Genomic DNA, 21,857 nt, shown 5'->3' with positions numbered 1-21,857 from the left:
CACTGCGCGGGACGTGGTTTTTATGGACGCTCTGTATATGCTCATAAATGAAGAGTTACGGCGCAGTAAACAAGCAGCCCGGGTGAAAATACGGCGCGAGTCAACCTTGAGGAGAGGCGTTGGCGCAGTGCGGCTGTTAACTGACGCCCATCACGCCGGTGACATTCATTAACAGCACGCCGCCAATCATGTCGCCCATCTGTTTTAATCACGCGTGGTGCCGAGATGAGACTCCGTTGCCTCTTTCGGGAGGCCGCGCCGCAAATTTTACACCCTGCGCTTTTTGCGTAGAAGCCAGCCGGGCGGGATATCCTGATGGGTAACAAAACTCTTTTTCAACTCTCGGTAGCTTGGTACTTTTTCTCATTCTTTTTTCACAGGTACTTCAAATATTTAATGGTGATGCTATTATTATTATTATTATTATTATTATGCAGAAACAAACAAAAAAAACAGTGTAATTGGATCCCATTTTTGCTCATTTTAGTCACTTTCTGTTTTTAATAATTTTTCAATTTTTTTTTTTATTTTCACTTGTCTTGCAGTAACTTTCTATTTCCGTTTTCATTCATTCATTTATCTTTTTATTGACTTCAAATTATTGATTAATTTATTTTTCTGTTTTCTTAAAGGTACTTCAAATTGTTTGAATTTATGTTAAATTTACTTATTGTACTTTTATTTACTCGTTTTCTGTTAATCCTTTTATATTTCTGGTATTTCTTTGACATGCACGTTCTATCTGTCTGTCTGTCTGTCTTTCTCTGTCTGTCTATCTCTGTCTTATCTATCTATCTATCTGTCCGTCTGTCTGTCTATCTATCTATCTGTCTGTCTCTGTCTGTCTGTCAGTCTACATGTTCTATTCAGATATTTTTTTCTGCATTTTCCATTTCTGTTTTTCCATATTCATTGACCGTACATATTTTGGTCATTTTTAAAAATGGCTTGAGCCAACACAGATAGACAGTATAACTGACCGTAATTGACAGTCATATGTACTTTATCTTCTGCAAAAAAGTAACTATTGTTAGTGCCGTACTGACGAGCTTTGGGGGGCGAAAATATCTCGGTGAACAGCACAGCGATGCAGAGTCTATCTAATACTTACATGGAAAAAGATGGCGCGCCATGGCGACCCCTAACGGGACAAACCGAAAGGAAAAGAAGAAGAAGAAGTCTATTAGAACGGTGGTCGCCATTTAAGGGAAATCTGCTCACTGTATGATCAAAAGCGTGTTCCTACTCCCGAGTTGAAAGCGTTGAACTTCCCGTGGTCGTCTTTGGTCTTTGGAGCAAAGCCACGGAACACCTTCGCATCCTCTACGTGTCCCCCGTCCATCCGTGTCCTCTCTCATTATTCCACCCCCCCCCCACCCCCCAGTGTCACCGGGACGGCTTCCTCTTAACTCACTCTTCCATCTACTTTACGGCCGTCTAATTGGACGCCGCTCAGAGAGAACGGTCAGGCGAGGACATCCAGAGTCACACGACTCAAGAGAATCCGGCGGATTTAGGGGAGAGTGAAATTTTCTTTTGCAAAAGATGGCGATAATGTATGCTTTTTTTCCAAAACATTCTTAAAAAGGATTGTATTTTTTTTCTTTTTTCCCCCACGCATTTAATTTAAATAACATTATGATACTAACTATAATTACATTTGTTTTATTGTTAATTAATTTTAATTTTTTCCCCCACAATTACATTTGTGGATTATAACAAAAAAATTCCTGTATTTGTAATATTTTTTAAATAATGTTCCATAATAATTTGATTTATTTGTTTTTCAAAACACCATTTTATTTTAGTTTGTACCCATAAAAACCTCTATTAAAAATCTTTTTTTTTTGTTCTAATTTTTACATTTTGAATTATTTTCACTCCTTTTTTTTATTCTGATTTTTACATTTTGAATTATTTTCACTCCAACCTATATTTATTTTGTGTGGATTGAAAACACTTACAAACAATACTTATATTTCTTGTATTTCTTGTTTTAAGTTATTAACTTTGTGTCCCCCCCCCCCACAAAAAAAATACTTAACACATTCTCTTTTTCTGTTTTTATGTCAATTGGGAAGCTTTATTAACTCATAAATTAATAATAATTAAATACTTAAATACTACAAACTTAATCTTGGATTTAAAAAAATATTTATATTGTTCTAAATAATTTTCATGTGATTTTTATTTTTTAATATTTTCCCCTCAGTTATAGCCCTCTCTTCATTTTTTTCTCCCCCCCCCCACATTTATTTCTTGGATTAATGTTAAAAGCGGTAGAAGCATTACAACAGTTCCACAACTCAAAAACACGTTTTATGTGGAAATACATCTTGCCTCAACGTGGACTTTACCCCAACCGTTCACCTGACAGATAAATATTTTAATACGCGGCAGGCTCGAGGGCGCAAAGGTCGGGAAAGTGCCGGGCGTCCACCCGTAGCCCCCGGTGGTGGCGCCCCCATCATCCCCTCGCCGGCTGATGAAAAAATCCGCCTTGCATCATAATTGCCGGCGACCCTCGCGGGCCGCGACGCGATTGGCCGCCGGGTGCCCTCCGTGGGCGTCCTCTGGGCAAGGTCCCGACAGGCCGGCGTCGTGCCGGACGTGACGGGAATGATCACGGGCCACGCCGACGGCCTTCCATTGATTTGTCTGGGGTAACGCGGGACGAATGGTCGTCTCAAACGACCATGAGTCTCGCTTCAAAGTCGTCGTTATCAATCTGCCTCTCGTTTAACACGAAACGCTTTAGCGCGAGTCCAAGGGCAAACGCGAGCGTTTTTAAAGGCACGCACAACCTTCGAGATCCACATGGCAAGCTCCCACTGCACGTTCTTGCCCTTCGATGAAAATAATTGAAAAAAAAAAAAAGAGTCCAAAACCAGTTTCAAGGCATCATCTTTAAATTATTCACTACCGCGGACAATTACATTCATCAACTGGAATACCGATGGCGAATATATCCGTCAAGTGCGTTTTTCAACTGGTAGGTGTGGAAAAGGGTCTCGCCCAGCTCGTCTGTGAAATTCAAGCTTCTATCTAGCTGTAATGACCAAAATACACCAGTTGGTGGCAGCATTGTATCGCTTTTAATTTGCGCTCGAGACAGCTTTTTGCGTCTAGAGCAGTCGATCGTGAGGCAGTCTTGGTTGACGGCTACATCCAAAAAAATGAAAAGAAGCCACTGGTTTCTTTTAGGCAGCACACGGAACATTCTCTAACAACGACCACTGCTCTGCAACACTCTCTTTTTTCTAGTTTACCTTACACCCCCCCTTAAAGCGCACACTCATAATTACAAATGTTACAGTACTTACGCAGCCCATCAATGTGTTTTATAACGACAGCGTCCACCACCGGCTCCTTTAGTTAGCAACACAGTCAGGGCAACGTAGAGCAAAGACAAGCTAGATATGCTGCTTAAGTTAAAAAGAAATGCTGTTGTTTTAAGATGCAACGACTGTCGGAGTATGTGAATAATTAAAGATAAAGTGGTTAAACCGGACGAGATTTTCTCCTTTCCGAGTGGGAAATGTCTGGTCTGAAGCCAAGGCAGAAAGTGCAGGATGAGATGGTGTGTCATTTTAAAGTTCCACCTTTGCACAGCCTGATCCAGGACGAAAGCACAGACAATACAGTGCACAAAAAGCTAAGCTAGTATTTTAAATATAGGCGACAACATAACATTAACCTTAAAAAGAGCTTCTCTGCTTGAAAAGTAGATCTTGGGGTAAAAAAAAAAGAAGTCTGGGCTCCCCTGCTCTAGAGCTATAGATTAAGGGGTGACTCTCTGTTTGTCATGTCAATTAGTTAGTTACTTAGGTTAATCAGGGAACTAATTAGTTAATTGATTTGGCAGTTAGTTAACAAGTCAGCCAGTTAGCGTTAGCTGTTAGTTAGTTTAGTTAGTCAGGCAGTCCGCTAGTCAGTCAGCAAGAGAGTTAAGTCGAGAGCTCCATCATGTTCCAATTTCTTAAAGACGTGATTAATCGACAGACCTCTTGATGATCAATTCAGTGAACGTTTGACAAATGTTGGAGCCTTGGCAGAGGTCTGTGCTCTCTCGTTCTTTCTCTCTCTCTCTCTCATTCAGTCTCTTTTTCACATTCTCTGTCTCTCTCTCTCAAGTACAACTGGATTTCTTTCCCCGCCAATATGACAAAAGTGACGAAGAACAAGGAAAATTAATTGGCTCGCCTTTTGGCATTTAATTAGCATTAATTATTTTCCCATTGTTCTTTGCGCCGAGACGATTAGCTCGCGCGCTAGGAATTCTCAAAAGCTCATTTTCACTCATTGGATTTTTTTTTTTTTACGAGGCGCTGACGACCGCGTTGAATGTTCAACGTGGGCGGGGAACGAGCCCTGCTGTTCATCTCACTTCTGACATAAATGATGCCGCTTTGTGTTCAAATTATCCCCCCCTCAATGCAGCAGATAACCTGACGTGACACATACTTTGTTTCCCGGGACCAACAGACACTCTTTGGGGGGGAACAATTGGGTAAAAAGTATTTAGTTGATGGTGATTTAATCACTGAAATGGCATTAATCACGGTGGCACGTTGGATCAGCTGGTAAAGCGTTGGCCTCACAGTTCTGAGGTCCCGGGTTCAATCCCGGACCCGCCTGTGTGGAGTTTGCATGTTCTCCCCGTGCCTGCGTGGGTTTTCTCCGGGCACTCCGGTTTCCTCCCACATCCCAAAAACATGCTACATTAGTAGGACACTCTAAATTGCCCATAGGTGTGATAGTGAGTTGGAATGGTTGTTTGTCTCTCATGTGGCCTGCGATTGGCTGGCAACCAGTTCAGGGTGTACCCCGCCTCCTGCCCGTTGACAGCTGGGATAGGCTCCAGCACTCCCCGCGACCCTCGTGAGGATAAGCGGCCAAGAAAATGGATGGATGGATGGACTATATTTTGGGCATCAACATGTGGCATTGTACAACTATAAAGACTTAATAGGTCTCAGTGGTTGTCTATGTGTGCTTTGCAATTAGCTGGCGACCAGTCCAGGGTGTACCCTGCCTCTGGCCCAACGTCAGATGGACTGGACTCCAGCAATTCCATAACACTTATGAGGACATGCGCTATGGAGGGATGATTTTTTTTTTTAATCTTCTGAAACCGACCCTGTTTTTGTGGCATCCCCCAGGGGTTAAGATTAAGTCCCTTGTTAATTAAATTCCATGCTTCCCCAGAGCAAATCATGCGAAATTATGTTGATTTCAACGGAATGACCTTAAATGTTGAGGTATTTTGCTTGTTAATTCAACTTTTTCATTATTTTTCCTCAAATAAACAAAAGGACCAAACAGTAGCAAAAACCTTGCGACAACATCAGAATTTGTCACGGGCGCGGTCTGGCCACTGCCGTGGGCGGCACTCTAACCACTCCCCGCGACTCTCATGAGGATGACCGGCAAAGAAAACGGATGGATGGATGGCATTAATCAATTACAGAGCCACACACTCACCCCCGCCACCCCAAAAAGTGGCCTGACCCTAATGAGTGGCGTCACGAGCTAAAGTTGTCAGTCTGCATCCGAGCATCTTGGTGCGAGTTTTGGCCTACAGCAGCTCCTTGTGAGTGTTGTCATTTTTTATTTGACTCTTTTTTTTCACGGTCATTAAAAATCTGAAAGCGCACCAGCAACTGCAACTCCCCTTGTCCGCACGCAAGTGCACTGAAACACTTTGATTGCTCAATTTTGCCTGTGTGTGAGAGATTTTTATTTTATTTCTTTTTTTACTTCACTGAAGTGGGGGAATATTTCATTGCGTGGCAAAACGCTGAAGCGGCTTTCTTAACAAGTGGTAATGACACGGTAACGATGGGGTGTGCGCCAAGACATAATGCAAAGGGTCTCTTTGTAACACTCTCTCAAACACACACCGTGGGAGGTACATAATTGCTTTTATCAACAAATAAGGCCGGTCGCTCGGTGGGAAAATGTAAAAAAAAGTCACCGACGCCCGTCGTTACATATTAAAATGAGCTGTTATGATTACAGTGGTGCCTCCAGATACAAGTGACCCGACATACGATGTTTTCGAGGTACGAGCCTTCGTTCAGCTGCTTTTTGGCTTCGACCCGCGAGCGCAAACTTGTTATACAAGCGCTCTACGGTGGCCGTGAAGTCAACTCAACTCGCGAGACTTTGGCAAAAAGCAAACAGTTCTTGAAAAAAAAAAAAAAAAGAATCTTCAAGATATTTCTGTACTTGGTTATTCCTCATGGCATTGAAGACATTTCGCTTCTCATCCGTGGAGTCTTCATCAATTCATTGGACACATTAACCAGTGTTAATGTGGAAGGCACCATTATTTATGTTCAAAATTAGTGGCGTGCCACCAAACCATGAACTGTTTTGAGTTAAGAAATGAGGAAAGCTGTTCATATGCCTGACTGAGACGTAATTATCAGTCCTACCCGTCGTGGGGGCATCTCGCTAAATTTGAGTATAAATAGTTGCGTTTTCCTCACAAACTCTGGCTCGTGCATCCTTACTAAGTCTTGTTGCATGAACTGATTAAGTGTGCTCAGATGAGAGATGAAATGTCTTTCAAGAAAAAAACAGAACGGTCCACTTGCAGTCAATTCTATGGCCTCAGAATGAAATTACTTGGATAAAGGACAACATTATCAAACGAACTTGCTTGGTACATTCAAATAATCCAGTACAATTTGTCAGTAAGGGGTGCGGACTGAAATTCCAAGTCAAATCCAGTCACATCACAACTCGGAAAGTACCGCAATTCCCGGCCTACAGAGCGTAACCTGGTTATAAGCCTCACCCAGTACATTTGTAAAGGAAATACCATTTGGTACATACATACGCCGCAGCTGTGTAAAAGCCACAAGTGCCTGCGTTGAAACCCACATTGAAACACGAGATATTTACAAAGACGGCACACAGAGAGTTTAACGCTAGCGCAGACACGCTAACGCTAATGCTAGCTGCACCGTGCTACCGCTAACGCCAGTGCCGCACTAACAGGGCTCTGTTGAAAAAATAAACATACTGGTAAAAATTACCAAGATTCGGCAGTAACATGCTAGCACAGCACTAACAGGTCTTGACCGGTAAAAGTCACTTCCTCGACACATATATTCCACCGGTCTCACGCTTACCTTTTCCGCCCGAGTGCCCCCTTGCGGCCGTTGGGAAAAAAATGCACAAATTTGCCGCATCACCGCAGGGTTGAAAGCGTGTGAAAAAAGCCGCAGCTTATAGGCCGGTAGTTCTGCTGGGGGGGGGGCAAGCCCTTGATTCCCAGTGTAGGGATTTGCGAGTTGGACCAATGATTAGACGAGTTAACGGCAAATGGATTTATTACAAAGGAATGTGCAATACAGACGAGGAGGATGTCACCGGATGGTTTCTGCGTACAAAAGTCAAGGAGAACCGCCACGTTGCACAACACATTCTTGTCTGATTGGTAAACGGACGACGGCTTGTCCGGTGGTTAATACATTTTAGCAAATCATCAAAGTATAGTAAAATAGTCTTCACCAGCCACCCCCAGAACTGCCACGTTTTTGCCCTCATTTACAGCAACGACAAGTCAACACAGAGAAACAACAGTAAAAAGCAAGATTAAAAAAAAAAAACTATATATTAGCTAAAACCATTACAAGACAATTTAAAAAAAATATCAGAAGCCGAGATTTAAAATGCCTGAGGGAGGGAAGATAATTTCAGCGACATCGCGGCTTTTGACGCTAAAGCAGTTGAAGCAGCAGATTAGCAAAACCTTGAGGAGTTTTTAAAAAAGAAAAAACGCAACTCACCGGAACTGGTTTGATAAGACCCAACACGCCAGTCGAGCGCGTCGGTGACACAAGAGGACTGTTTACCGCTAATAGCTTTGAAAATAAATAATGGGCCGGTGTACCTCACGTCTATTGCAACGGGAAGGCCGAGCAGCCAGCTGATAAGAGAGCGCCGTATTCGTGTAGCTCGCGGGGGAGAAAAACCTGAGAGCTGACTGATCAACAAAAACCTGAAACGCTTTGAGGGAAGCATTGAGCAGATAATGTCATGCAAGTCTTTTTTTTATGGTATTAATCTTGGTGAAAGCTAGGCGGTCATCTGTATATATGGTTTTTTTTTATTATTATTATTATTATTTTAGCGCAGCAATTCAGGTTTTACTACCAGACCATGACCATGATTCCCTGGATTCCAGCCCTCAAGATGATGATGATGATGATGATGATGATGATGATGAGCGGCGTGTCAGTGTCACTGGGATTCATGTGTCTGCATTATGAATGTAAAAAGCAGTTTAAAAATACACTGAAACCTTTTTCAATTATTCATGCCCTTTTTGCCTCCCCGGGCAACCGTCAAGAAGCTTCTTGATGCCAGCGAGTCAACAAAATGGTCCTGTTTTGATGGGACAGTGCAAATGAGCCACAGAACCTCCCCCCACCCCACCCCCCCTTCTACTGCGGGGTGTGCCGGCATTTGCCCCCTTGTTGCCATGACGACAAGGGGCAAATATAGGGTGCCGCGACTTGTCGAGCACGGAATTCAACAACAAAAACGAGTGCGGCCTGTTAAGATGTATACAAATATGCATTGATTGTGAATTTTCACGAACGGAAGCAGCACTTCATCACCAAGCCGGAATTACGGGTGACAATTTGTGTAGATCTGTGAATGTGGCACATGCGATATCCCCCCTTCGCCCCCAAATTGCACCATGTCAACAACTCTTGACAAAAATAGCTCGACGCCCCCAAATTTTCTCGACGGCATTTTCTCTAGCAGAGGCAGCACTTCGTCCCCAAGTCACCAGAATTCCACTTCCGCTTCCACTTCCACTACCTTGCATATTTCTGCATGTGGCATATGCAGCGACCACATGGACAAATCCAAGTACCACCTCCCCCACCCACTGCGTCAGCAACTGTATTTTCCACGGAGGAGGCGGCACTTCATCATCAAGATACCCAGATTGCAACTGTCAATAAATGGCGCATACGTCCCTCAACAAACGCAATTGAATTTTCTTCGGAAGATGCAGCACTTCCTTCACCAAGTTGCCAACATTTCTCTGGTATGCACATCCCAGTATGTTGGGAACACATTGCCAAACACAAACACACACACAATCACATCTTGGAGAATTTTCACTGACCACGCTAACTTTGATAGTGCTATTAACACTGCAGCTCTGCTTACCTGTTGTCTTTGACATCCTAATGTTCTGCGTAGTCTGGCTGTCGCTTGAAAACGTCAGATCTTAGGCCAGCCAAGTTGCCGTGTCATGGTCTCGGTAAGTGGGGGTGGGGGTGGGGGGGATTATGTAAATTTGCGTGCTTGTGATGTCACAATCGGCAAAATTCTGAGCGTCTCGCTCATTTGAGGGAGGGTGGCAATCAACAAAAGATTTAGATGGTTGTTCGGTTTCACAGTTAATTCCCGGGCGGAAACTACAGAGAGTGAAACAATTTAGATGAAAGCAATATTTGAGTTGACGTCACCTTTAATATATGACTGTTTGTCAATGATAACCGCCTGTATATTGCATTTAAATTGTTATTACCGCTACGCCTTCCGATTTATGACTTGAGCATGCTTTCATGCCTCAAAGAAGAAACCGGTCTTCTTTATGTTGCTCTTAAAAAGCTATTTTGGCAAAAAGCAATGGCGGTGTGTGTGCGTGGGCGCGCGTATGTATGTGTGTATACTGCCACCTACTGGTATTGTGTGTAATTACAAGATAAAGGAATCTAAAAGTGCACGAATCACACGGTGTGCTTTTCATATGTAGTGAACAATTCCTTTAACATTGAGTGTATTTTGTGAGTGTAGGATGATTGAAGCGAACCTAGCCTCACAGCAAAGAGGTTCTGGGTTCGATTCCCAACTCCTGAAAACATGCAAATTGTACATTTTCCATATCAGTGACGGCTTGTTTGTTTATTCGAGCCCTGGATTTCACTTGCGACCAGTCCAAGGCTGCAAAAGGCAAGCAGTTTTGGAACCAGATGCATGGAATATATTTTATTGTTTCAAATAATAATAATAAATGATGGTTGAATAGGGTTAGGGTTAGCGTTGGCCTCACAGTTCTGAGGTTCAATCCCGGCCTCGCCTGTGTGCATGTTCTCCCCGTGCCTGCGTGGGTTTCCTCCGGGCACTCCGGTTTTGTCCCACATTTAAAAAGAAACATGCAACATTAGTTGGACACTCTAAATTGCCCGTAGGTGTGATTGTGAGTGCGGCTGTTGTCTGTCTCCATGTGCCCTGTGATTGGCCGGCAACCAGTTCAGGGTTGTGCCCTCCTGCCCGTTGACAGCCGAGATAGGCTCCATCACTCCCCGCGACCCTTGTGAGGATATGCGGCAAAGAAAATGGATGGATAATACACTACACCACGGGTGTGAAACTCGAGGCCTGGGGGCCAGATCCGGCCCGCCACATGATTTTATGTGGCCCATGAAGCCAAATCTAGTGTCAATTTCCATGATTCTTGTAAAAATCACATCACACCACAACAAATTAGCGTTACACACGATTGACCTTTTCACCAGTGCGGGACGGTATCCCACTTCTCTCATTTACTCTCAACTCTGACGACAAACGTGGCAAAATGTGTAACCCGCTTCTCTCACCACAAAGTCAGATTCCATAGACTCACAAGAACGACATTAAAACGTGTTTCATTGTTTTTAACTTGTAGGTATTAGCGTGGCTCACATCTGGCAGTGAGTAATGCAAAAAAAATGCCAGTCAGCATGCAGAAAGTAATTGAGCGCTTTAACGGGGGAGAAAATGGAGGGCAAATGTGAGCTAATTCGTGTAATGACCCATGTAAGAACTTGATTATTAACACCTCATCTGCTGATTTATTTTTCATCACTCTCTGCCACACCAGTAATTTTCTTCGTCAGTTTTTTTTTTTTTTTTCCTGTAAAGATGAGCTATTTTATTGCACCACAGTGAGAGCGGAGGTCAGCCTTAATGGTTTTCACGGAGGACTGGAGCGCTATTGCTCTGCTTCACGGAGCCTTGGCTCCGAAAATGGTGCAAGGCCCGTGCGCTGATTGTGGAGGAGAATTTGCCCAGAAGGAGCTCAGAGAGTCGGATTTACACTTGCGATGTGTGGCTGCTGCAAACCACGTTAAATCCTAATCTGGATTAGACATATGTACATATATATTTTTTAAAGAAACGAGTCAGGAGTATATCCAAGTGTCATGCTTTAATGGAAACTTGATGTACTAAATACGGCGAAGCCAAATCAGATGGAGTTGAAATTTTGACTGATTAGTTGGTTGATTGAGAGTTTGAAGATTTACAAGGTGGGGGGAAAAAAAAACAGGGACGGCAATGATGCGGAGGAACGGAAATGAAGGAGTATTAATGACGATGGTAGTAAAGTTCGGGAACGTAAAATATGATTTGTGGCCTAAAAACACCATCAAAATATCATCTAAAAAAATAATCTAGATACCGTATTGCTGCTGCACCCAAATATATATATATAGTATAGACCAATTATTAGTCATCAAAGATCAACCTATAACCGATGTTGGAGCTATAAAATAATGGTGAAATATGCTCTACTCTTACACTTTATTTAAATGTCTAAATCATGTTTGGTAGACAGCTTTTCATATTTGTACTGTGTTCCTGGTTTTCTTTATTTTTGTTTCTTTTTGTAAACATCTTGAAGCTAAAATTCTTGAAAAATGTGCAGGGAGCTCCCAGGCTCAGCAGTATGTCTTACAAAGTTTAATGAAAACTTAAACTAATCAATAGCGCTCTAAAATCTCTGGCAGGAAACATAACTGAAGTGTTATTCTTTCCTTTATCTTTGTTTTAAGTTCAAACAAACACAAAAAGTCCACGCAGAGTTCCCTTGGTCAGCAGCACATTTTTAATTAACAGAAAATGTAAATAAATGAATTAAACAACAGTTCCTTAAAGTGTACCCTTTTCTTTTTAATTAATCTCTCTTCACTTAAGACAGATTTGGGGGAAAAAAAAACACAATACCAATATGCATTAAAATTCCAAATTTCAGCTCCACTAATCAGTATACAATGTACGTGTATAAGTGTAACATATAAGGAAACAGTAAAAACAAATTACTATGAAATGTAAAGGGAAAATGGAATATATTATTAGGTGTTTTTAAAAAAATAAGGTGTACATTAGTGCCACGGATAAGATTAGCATTTAGTACTGTAATAAATAATTGGAATGTAAATAATCTATTGTGCAACAGTAGAAAGTATAATTGATAATAGAATACTAAGCCTAATAATATTGTACCATATTTATTCTTCCCTCTGCGGGCGCCGTAGTTGTTGTTCCAAACTTCCGCTTCCGGTCGTGCTAGCTTGTTAACTTGCTAACAACTTCAGTGTTTCCACAATGGCGGAATATTCCAGCGTTAAATCGACCAAACTCGTTCTAAAGGGGCAAAATAAAGGGTAAGTTGGGACATTTGTGGGGTAGCTGGATAGAGCGCAGTGTTTTAGATTTATGACGTCGATTTGGTTGGGGCCTTGACGATTTGTGCTAGCGGGTGAGGCTAAGTAAGTAGCCATGAATTTGTTTTTATGTTATTATATATCATTGGTTTCCAATGTTTTTTTTGTTTTGTTGTAGTGCCCCCCCCCTTTTTAGAGATGTGAATTTCAAAACTAGTTTTTCATTTTTTGTGTGTGTAATAATAGTATGAGGCGATTTTGCAAATATGGTTTTATAATATAAATCATAACATTCTAAGGAAAATTATATCTACAGTGTGGCCCAGGCCAAAAATGACTGACACCCTAGCTTTAGGTTTCTTTGAGTTATGTGGTTTACATGCAGTGATGAGTGGTTTTGTATTCAAGGTTAAAAAAAACAACAACAACAATATACTCAATAGCTGTGAGTAAACAAACTAAAGTGAAGAAAAAAGCATTGGATGGATTAAGTACGTTGCAATTTCAAATTTTTCCATTTGGTTCTGTTGAATAGCAAAAAGAAGAAGGACAAAAATAAAAAGAGAAAGGCGGGAGACAACGAATCCAAACAAGATGTTGTCGGTATGTGTGTATCTTACTTTTCATTCGCAGTAATTCCTCTTTGGTTTAATAAATGTGTATTCAATTTCTCATGATTTCAACAGGTGGTTGGTGGGCCGTCCGTGACTTTGGCGAGATCATGGGCTCGGTCGCCATCGAGATGCACAATAATTCGTACATCCACGCCCTGGACACAGGACTTTTCACGGTTGGCGCGCCGCACCCAGGTGAGCCTGTGATCATTATGACAGAGAGGAAAGTAGCCGATCCTCGTTTGGTGCTGCTTTTTTGGTCAGCAACTGACTGACAAGAGGGATCAGCAGTCAATGTTACAGTACGATGGTTATTCTTTGAGTTTTGAGAGAGTTTTGGGGTGCTCAGTTTTTTTTTAAATCAAGCATGTTCCGTTTTTAAGGCGGCTAAGCATCTTTGTGTGGAGTTTTTGAGGGCTCTCGGCATCTTTAAACGTTAGCATGTCTCTCTCTGTTGGGCTTTTATGGCGACTCGTGTTGAGCGGCGTTTTTAAAGCAAGAAATTGTCCTTGTGCGTCTTTGAGCATTGTGTTAAAAGTGGCTATGTATCTTTGAATCTCAAGTTTATCAAGTGACTACCGTAATTTCCGTCTTACAGAGCGCACCTGATTATAAGCCTCACCCAGTACATTCGTATACAAAAGCCACAAGTCCCCACATTAAAACACGAGATATTTACAAAGAGAGACGGTACACAGAAAGAGTTTTCAAAATTTTAATACCTTAGCTTATCTTAACATAGCAACAACATGGTACCACGAACAGGGCTGGTAAAAAAAAAAAAAAAAACAGCCGAGGCAGCTACACAGTAGCAACACTGTAGCGCAGCACTAACAGGGCCTGATAAAGAAAACATACCGGTAAAAATCACTGAGACGTGGCAGTAACACAGCAGGAGCACGCTAGCGCTGTGCTAACAGTGCCGGTTAAGAAAAACATACCGGTAAAAATCACTGAGACACAGCAGTAACACAGCAGCAACACGCTAGCACAGCGCTAACAAGGCCAGTTTTTAAAAAAAAAAAAAAAAAAAAAAAAAACATACCGGTAAAAGTCTCTTCCTTGGTACTGATATTCCACCGGTTTCCCCTCTTACCATTTCCGCTCGAGTGCCCCCTTGTGGCCGTTAGAAAATATGCACAAATTGGCGGGATCACCGCATAAGCCACAGGGTTGAAAGCGTGTGTGTGTGTGTGGGGGGGGGGGGGGAGTTGCGGTTTATAAACCGGAAATTACGGTAAATGTCTCAAGTTTTTGATTTTAAGACGAATATGAATTTTCAAGCGTCTCTTTGTTGAGTTTTTAACTGTAAGTCTCTGAGCTTTTTGGGGCAAAAAATTGTCTTTGATTGTTGCATTTTAAAGCCAACCAAACATCTGTGAAGTTTTTCTGGTGACAAAGCACGCTTGAGTGTTTTGTAGGTGTTCATTGGAGGGAGTTGTTTCATTTCTCAAGTGGCTAACGTATCAGCACGTAGACACGATTTCAGAAAATCTAACGCTTATAATGCAGTGCACATACGCGTCTCACTTCAAATGCAAACGTGTCTCTTGCTGCTGTTTTTTTTTTTTTTTTGTGCTCTAACTTGTAAAAGGTTGATTAAAAATTCAGCGTTGTGATGTCTAAACTCAGATGTCAGACGTAGTGGCTGAAAGAGGGGTTGAGTCCAGGGCAAGGATGGGGAGGGAGGGATGGGGGGGGCACTTCACGCTGCCTCAGGGCACAAAGCGATGATGTTTTTTTTTTTTCGCTGTAGATTAATTCAGCACGCGTTTAATCAGCGGTGCTGGAAGACCCCTGAGAGATTGAAACCCCCCCAATTCCCCGAGTGTCTTTCCTTTTCTCACATCACCCGTGTGGACGTAAACTCATTGTGGGGGAGTTGAAAGAGGACACCAGTTGGACTTTACAAGAAGAAAGACAATTTTGCGCTTAAAAAAGAATTCACAACTCCTTCAAACTGAGGCGGGGCAGAACGACGATGTTGACGTAGTTATCTGCTTTAAATTTTCTGGAAATTCTGATTTATTTTTTTTTTTTTTTTAATTTTTTTTTTTTTTTAAATTGCGATCTGTTCTGGTGTGTCTAAATTGACCACTTGATCTTTAAATTTTGAGTTTGAGGCATCGAACATTTGTAGTTTGACTTTGTAGGTTTTAAATGCTTTTTATTAAGTTTTTAATGGTTAAAATTTGTTGTTTTTAAGGCTACTAAACGTGAGAAATTTAAAATGTTGAATTTTCAAGGGAAATAAGTCTTAGTTTTTCAGTGACTAAATATCTGATCATTTTTAAGATGACACTGTCTTTGAGTGTTGAATTTTTAGTGCCTTAAATTGTCTTTCTGTCAAGTTTTGAATGCAACTCAGAATCAGAAAATTAACAAAAAAGCAACCTCAAGCATGTTTTTCCCCACATCCCATCATGAGCTCATAGGAATTTGCATAATTAATAATTAAAAGGCAGGTGTGAAGAAATTCTGCACCATTTTTTACATCCCGTAATTTCTGTACAAGCCGCGACTTTTCCCACACGCTTTCAATCCTGCAGTTTATGCGGCTGATTTGTGCATTTTTTTATCTAATGGCCGCACACGAGCAGAAAAGTTATGAGTGAGACAAGTGGAATATAGGTGCCAAGGAAGTGACTTTTACCGGTATGTTGTTTTTTTTTAACCGGCCGTGTTAGCGCTGCGCTAGCGTTGGTGCTGTGCTAACGTGTTGCTGCTGTATTACTGCCGTGTCTCAGTGATTTAGGTATTTTTTTTTTATTTTTTATTTATTTTTTTTTTCAGGCTCTGTTAGTGCTGTGCTACCATGTTGGCTAATGTGTAGCTGCCTCGGCTGTGTTTTTTTTTTTTTTTTTTTTAACCGTTATGTTTACTTTTTTTAACCAGCCCTGTTCATTCTACCGTGTTGTTGCTGTGTTAAGCTAAGCTAAGGTGTTAGAACTTTGGAAACTCTTTCTGTGTACCGTCTTTCTTTGTAAATATCTCGTGTTTCAATGCAGTCACTTGGGGCTTTTACACAGGTGTGGCTTGTGTATGTACCAAATGGTATTTCCTTTACAAATTTACTGGGCGAGGCTTATAATCAGGTGCGCTCTGTAGGCCGGAAATCACGGTACTCAAAAACCCTTTTTGCCCTCTCCTAATCCATGCATGTATGCAGAATTTCATGAATTATTAACTGGGCTATATCATTGCTTGTTCTGTTTCAGAGGACGAAGGACCAGACCCCCCTGAACAGTTTACTGCAGTCAAGCTGTCCGACAGCAGGTGAACATACAATTTCTGACGATGTGTTCGGAGGTATGGACCCAAAGTATTGAAAATTATACTCAAAACAATCACTCTGCAGGATAGCCTTGAAGTCAGGCTACGGTAAGTACCTGGGCCTCAACGCTGACAACCTGGTGGTGGGCCGCTCCGACGCCATTGGAGCTCGAGAACAGTGGGAACCCGTTTTTCAAGAGGTATCAAGCGACAGTTCAAGTTGTCTTGAGGGTCTTTGAGGAATCAAGGCAACGGTTTTGACGGTATTGAGTTTTTAAGGACGCTGAGCATCTTTGAGGTTATTTGAGTGTTTGAGTTTTATTATGAATCGGTGTTGCGTTCTTAAGGCAATAGTAGTACTGATTCTTGAGATTTTAACATTTCAGATGACTCCTCGTCTTTTTTTTTTTAATTATTTTTAAGGCCACTAAGTGGTCCCGAGTGTAGTTTTAGCCTTGTAATTCTTAAGATCTGCTTTTGACGTTAAACAATGCCCTTAACACGTCGATCAGGGAAAGATGGCGCTGCTGGCCGCCAACAGCTGCTTCATCTCGTACAGCGAGAGCGGCGACATCGAGGCCAAGAGCAAGACGGCGGGCGAGGGCGAGATGTTGAAGGTGACGCATGTTGATCATCATTTCGTCGCATTTCTTGCGTGAGCTGACGATATTTAACGGCGGCCGCCGGTGCTGCAGATCCGCTCGTGCGCGGAGCGAGAGGTGAAGCCTAAAGACGACATCGCGGACGAAGACCGAGGCAACGTCAAGTCCTGCGAGCTCAGTTACGTGTAAGTTCAGCGGTACCTTGAATTAGCCGCGACCCACATTACGAGGTTTTCCAGGAACGAGCCGTTGCTTAGTTGAATTCGCTTGAAAACTTTGACTTATTTAAGCCATTCAGAAGTTGACCTGCTGATGTGTTTTGGATCGTTGTCCGGGTGCAGAACCCAAGTGCGCTTCAGTTTCTTGTCACAAACTAATGACTGAACATTGTCCTTTGGTATGATCGTAATTCCCGGTTTTCAGAGCCCACCTGGTTATAAACCTCACCCAGTATCTTTGTAAAGGAAATACCGTTTGGTACATGCTTGAGCCGCAGCTGTGTAAAAGCCACAAGTTCCCACATTGAAACACAAAATATTTACAAAGAAAAACAGTACACAGAGAGTTTAACGCGAGAGCAGCCGTGCTGACAGGGCCAGTTAAAAAAAAAAAAAAAAAAAAAACATACTGGTAAAAATCACTGAGGCACGGCAGTAACATGCTAGCGCAGTGCTAACAGGGCCGGACCGGTAAAAGTCACGTCCTCGGCACATATGTTCCACCGGTCTCACAGTTACCTTTTCCGCTAGAGTGCCCCCTTGCGGCCATTAGAAAAAATGCACAAATTAGCGGCATCATCGCATAAACCACAGGGTTGAAAGCGTGTGAAAAAAGTCGCGGCTTATATGCCGGAAATTATGATATATTATAAAGAGGAGAATATGTGGTCCAATTAATCACAGCAAATTGTCCAGGTCCTGAAGAAGAAAAGCACCCAAAGACCACCCTCATGTGTGAATGTTGGTATGATATTATTTTTCTCCAATAGTAATTGACACCAGATTATCTGAGAGACACGAACCATCCAAAAAAAATAAACTTTCATCTCATCTGTCCATGTCATCCGTCCCATTCATCTTCTGAGCCACTTATCCTCAGAAGGGTCGCAGGAGTGCTGGAGCCTATCCCAGGTATCATGGGGCGGGTGGCTGGGTATACCCTGAACTGGTTGCCAGCCAATCACGGGGCACACGGAGACAGACAAGAGTCTCACTCACAATCACACCTAGGGGCAATTTAGATTCTGTCCATCCATCCATTTTCTTTGCCGCTTATCCTCACCAGGGTCGCGAGGAATGCTGGAGCCTATCCCAGCTGTCAACGGACAGGAGTCGGGGTACATCCTGAATTGGTTGCAAGCCAATCGTAGGACACATAGAGACAAGCCGGACTCACAATCACACCTACGGGCAATTTGGTGTCCAATTAATGTTGCGTGTTTTTGGGACGTGGGAGGAAATCGGAGTGCCCGGAGGAAACCCACGCAGGCACCGGGGGAGTTTTTCTGTAGTGATGAAATCCCCTCTTTTGCGGCTTTATATCCATGTGTTTATTTCCTTTTTATTGCAATAAATAAAGCCGGAGGAAGATTAGGCCCATTTCTTTTTGACTGCCCGTCATAACAAAAGATTCCAGTGGGCCGGAACAGATTAATGGCATCTCAATTCAGTTCAGTTGAGAAAATGGAATAAATACGTGGGTAAAAGGAGTTACGAAATTCGGTGAGGGAATAAATGAAACTCGCAAATCCAGCTAACGCCGTAACACCGTCCAAATTCCTTTGTGCAGCGTTTGCTGTTTTCTTTTCCACATTTTTTTGGTCAGCTGACTCCTCAGCCTCCATTTACGCGAAACTCGGATTCACTTTGTAGCGCTTGTCAGCACACGTCCTTGTGCTCGTGACATCTTTTTTTGCCTCACTTTTAATAACTACACTGCATGCATTTCATTTTCCAATGTTTTGTTCAAATGTTTTGAGTCCAAAAACGACAGGTGGTGCATTTGATTTCAGATTTTTTGAAGGTGACGAAGCATCTTTGGATATTTAGTTTTTATGAAAAACTTTATAATCACAATGATTGTTAACTTTCACCTTGCGCTAGTCACATGAGTCGGATCACGGGAGTTGTGTGCAAACCAAACATGAATTCACTTTATTTGCGCCACTGGAGAGGATTCATACTAAAGTACAACTGACAGCTGTAAAAAAGTAACATAAATGCAGTATGCGTACTTAGTTGTACTATAACGGATACGCCGACATCGTCGCTCATTCCATTCTCCAGGCCTGCTCTTATTTTCATGTGGTCTCCGTATTAGTAGCGGATCAAATCTAATCGAAACATTTCCATGTAATGAAATGCAACTCAAAGCGCTTTAATAGCAGAAGTTATCAAAAAGTTCCACCTCGCAACAAACCGTGACGATCATTTTTTTTTCATTTTTCGGCTTGAACGCAGAAGCGCATTTTTGTATTCATTTGACTAGAATGGCGAATTTTGCGCCGCTTGGCACACATTCGCACTTATTTGCGTTGATTTTTGTTCAATGTGCATTCAGTGTGTACAAAACCTGTCTTTGATTTTATTTTCCTTTTTTTTTTTTTTTTTTTAAGACAACCAAGCATTCGTGGTTGTTTTTGAGTGTTGTGTTTTTAAGACAGCTCGGTATCTGAGTTGCATTTTAAGGTGACTAAAGATCTTTAAGTGAAGTCTTTCAGGCAAATGTCATTGACTGATTCTTAAAGGTCAGGTGTCATCCCTATAAGCATTCTAAAATAGATATTGAAATGAAAAATACATGTAACGTTATTCACTTCAATGTCTATACGGAAAATTAAATATGAGCGGAGAGCGCGTCATCCATGCGCAAAGTTGCGGGGGTGTCATTCGACGACATCCAAGTGGTCGCCATTTTGCTGCATCTACTGTCCGTGACGTCACCCCGGACATTCGCCATTGAAAACACGCCGTGGCCCCTACTGTGGGACACGGAAGTTCTTTTCGAAGAAGAGAACATCATCATCAACATCATCGTTGGGGTCCGACTTTGTTCTCCCTAAGCATGCTTATTTATAGCGTTGTAACAAATTAATCCATCCATTTTATTAGCTAACCCTAATCTTCAATTTTTGTAATGTATAAATAATAATTGTCATATACGGTACACACTCAAAATAGGTCGCTAAAATTTGACAGGTAAGCAAAAATATATATTGCCACTTAAATATGTAAATATTTTGGGGGGACTATCGCAGCTTCTAATTGGCTCACGGGGCAACTATTTTTGGAGCGCTATCGATTCCGCCCAGCAACAAATGACCATTTTTGGAAAAACAATCTGTTGATGTACAGAAAAGCAGTTTTCTGTGTTTTGGAGGGAAAAAATGAATACTCCTATTCCTTTTTGAGGTAATTATGTGCCATAATCAGAATATTTGACTGTCAGTAGATGACAAGGCAGTTTTGTTGAGCCCTTTGAACTCTGCCTAGCAACAAGTGTCACTTGAATGTATGAAACAAAAACAAGACTATTTCATTTCTTCTTGTTTCATATAAGTCACATTTTATGCATGTTATATTTAATACAAATCTGATAGCAAATGCTATTCTTTTGTAATTTCCGTAATTGCCACTTTTTCAGTAACCAATGGGGCAATGATCATCAAACCTTGTGAATTCTGCCCAGCAACAAGTGGCCACACAAACGTAGAATGCGAAAACCAACGTAATGATAAACCAACTAAATATATTTTTAGAAATTGGGCCGTCTTTTATATTCAATACAGAATGAATTTCAAGTCTTATGAATTCTGCCAAGCAACATGTGCCCATGTGATGTTTTGCTGCGAAAACCCATTTTCTTTATATCTAGATTATGTTTTTAAACGGTAAAACGATTTGACAGGAAGAAGTTTCAAAGTTTCCAGGACCGTCGCCTGCGGATAAACGAGGAGGAGCCGTCCTTGCTCAAGAAAGCCAGACTAGACGGAAAGTTTCACGAGGCTTTGCTGGACAGGTTGCGCCCCCAAAATTTTTTGGTTCAAGTCGCTTCATTTCCACTCACTTATATTTGTGATGCATGTCAGGATGATGGCATATTTTTTTCTTTCCAGGCGGAGCAAAATGAAAGCGGATCGATATTGCAAGTAAAGTGTTTATTGTTTTTTTTTTTTTTAATAAAGATGTTCTACCCATTTGTGTGCTGTGCATGATTTACAGGTATAGGCAGTATACAATGGTAATTACTATTTTATAAACAGACATGAATGATTTCTTATTCATGGTGAATAAACAAATACGAAGGCCTTAATGTCAAATACGTCAGCAAAGCAAATCGTGAATCTAAAATGACTCATTTTCATATTTAGGTTAGGGTCGTTTCATTCAGCACTATTTTTGCATAAATTAGTAGTTAATGTCCAGTGTTCAAATTAATGAAAAACGTTCTGGGGATTCCTCACAAAATCAATTAGTATTTGTGCGTGTGTGTGTGTGTGTGTGTGTGTGTGTGTGTGTGTGTGTGTGTGTTTTAATACACAGGTAAAATCTTGCAATTATTTTTAAAGATACTTCAATCCTTTTTTTGTGAATTAATGTTTTTCAAATCAATTCCAAATCTTTTTCCAGCCATGACTTGTGACAAGATGATTCCAATACGAATCTACAAATAAATTGTAGCAAATGTTTTTTTTTTTCATTTATTCCTTTTTATTGTTTCGCGTCCGATGGGTTTTATTTACTTTATCGATTTCGGCTTTACGAAAGTTGCCCTTTTGACCCACTTCCGCATGGACGAAACCATTGGCTTCTCAAACAGGTGTTTATGATTTCAGATGAGAACGTTTTACCAGGATGTATAAGCTCATGTGGTCAAATAATAACTTCGGCTTAGAGTATATGAGT

The 21,857-nt window shown here is 41.6% G+C and overlaps 1 protein-coding gene across 2 annotated transcripts; it reads left to right on the top strand.

The window, feature by feature from the left end:
• The first annotated feature begins 12,314 nt into the window (after positions 1-12,314).
• frg1 (FSHD region gene 1) lies at positions 12,315-21,148 on the top strand. Of its 2 annotated transcripts, XM_061830924.1 has the most exons (9): positions 12,315-12,464; positions 13,000-13,067; positions 13,151-13,273; positions 16,297-16,354; positions 16,437-16,551; positions 16,864-16,968; positions 17,047-17,138; positions 20,860-20,970; positions 21,068-21,148. In XM_061830924.1, exons 1-9 carry the CDS (start codon positions 12,406-12,408, stop codon positions 21,102-21,104), a joined length of 768 nt encoding a protein of 255 aa, XP_061686908.1. In that variant the 5' UTR covers positions 12,315-12,405; the 3' UTR covers positions 21,105-21,148. The 2 variants fall into 2 exon arrangements, with proteins under 2 accessions (XP_061686908.1, XP_061686909.1); XM_061830925.1 differs by lacking the exons at positions 20,860-20,970; positions 21,068-21,148 and adding an exon at positions 17,868-20,852.
• The last annotated feature ends 709 nt before the right edge of the window (positions 21,149-21,857 follow it).

This window comes from Syngnathoides biaculeatus, chromosome 9 (assembly GCF_019802595.1).
Source record: "Syngnathoides biaculeatus isolate LvHL_M chromosome 9, ASM1980259v1, whole genome shotgun sequence".
Classification (NCBI taxonomy): Eukaryota; Metazoa; Chordata; class Actinopteri; order Syngnathiformes; family Syngnathidae; genus Syngnathoides; species Syngnathoides biaculeatus.
This window is presented reverse-complemented; position numbering and strand designations above follow the sequence as displayed.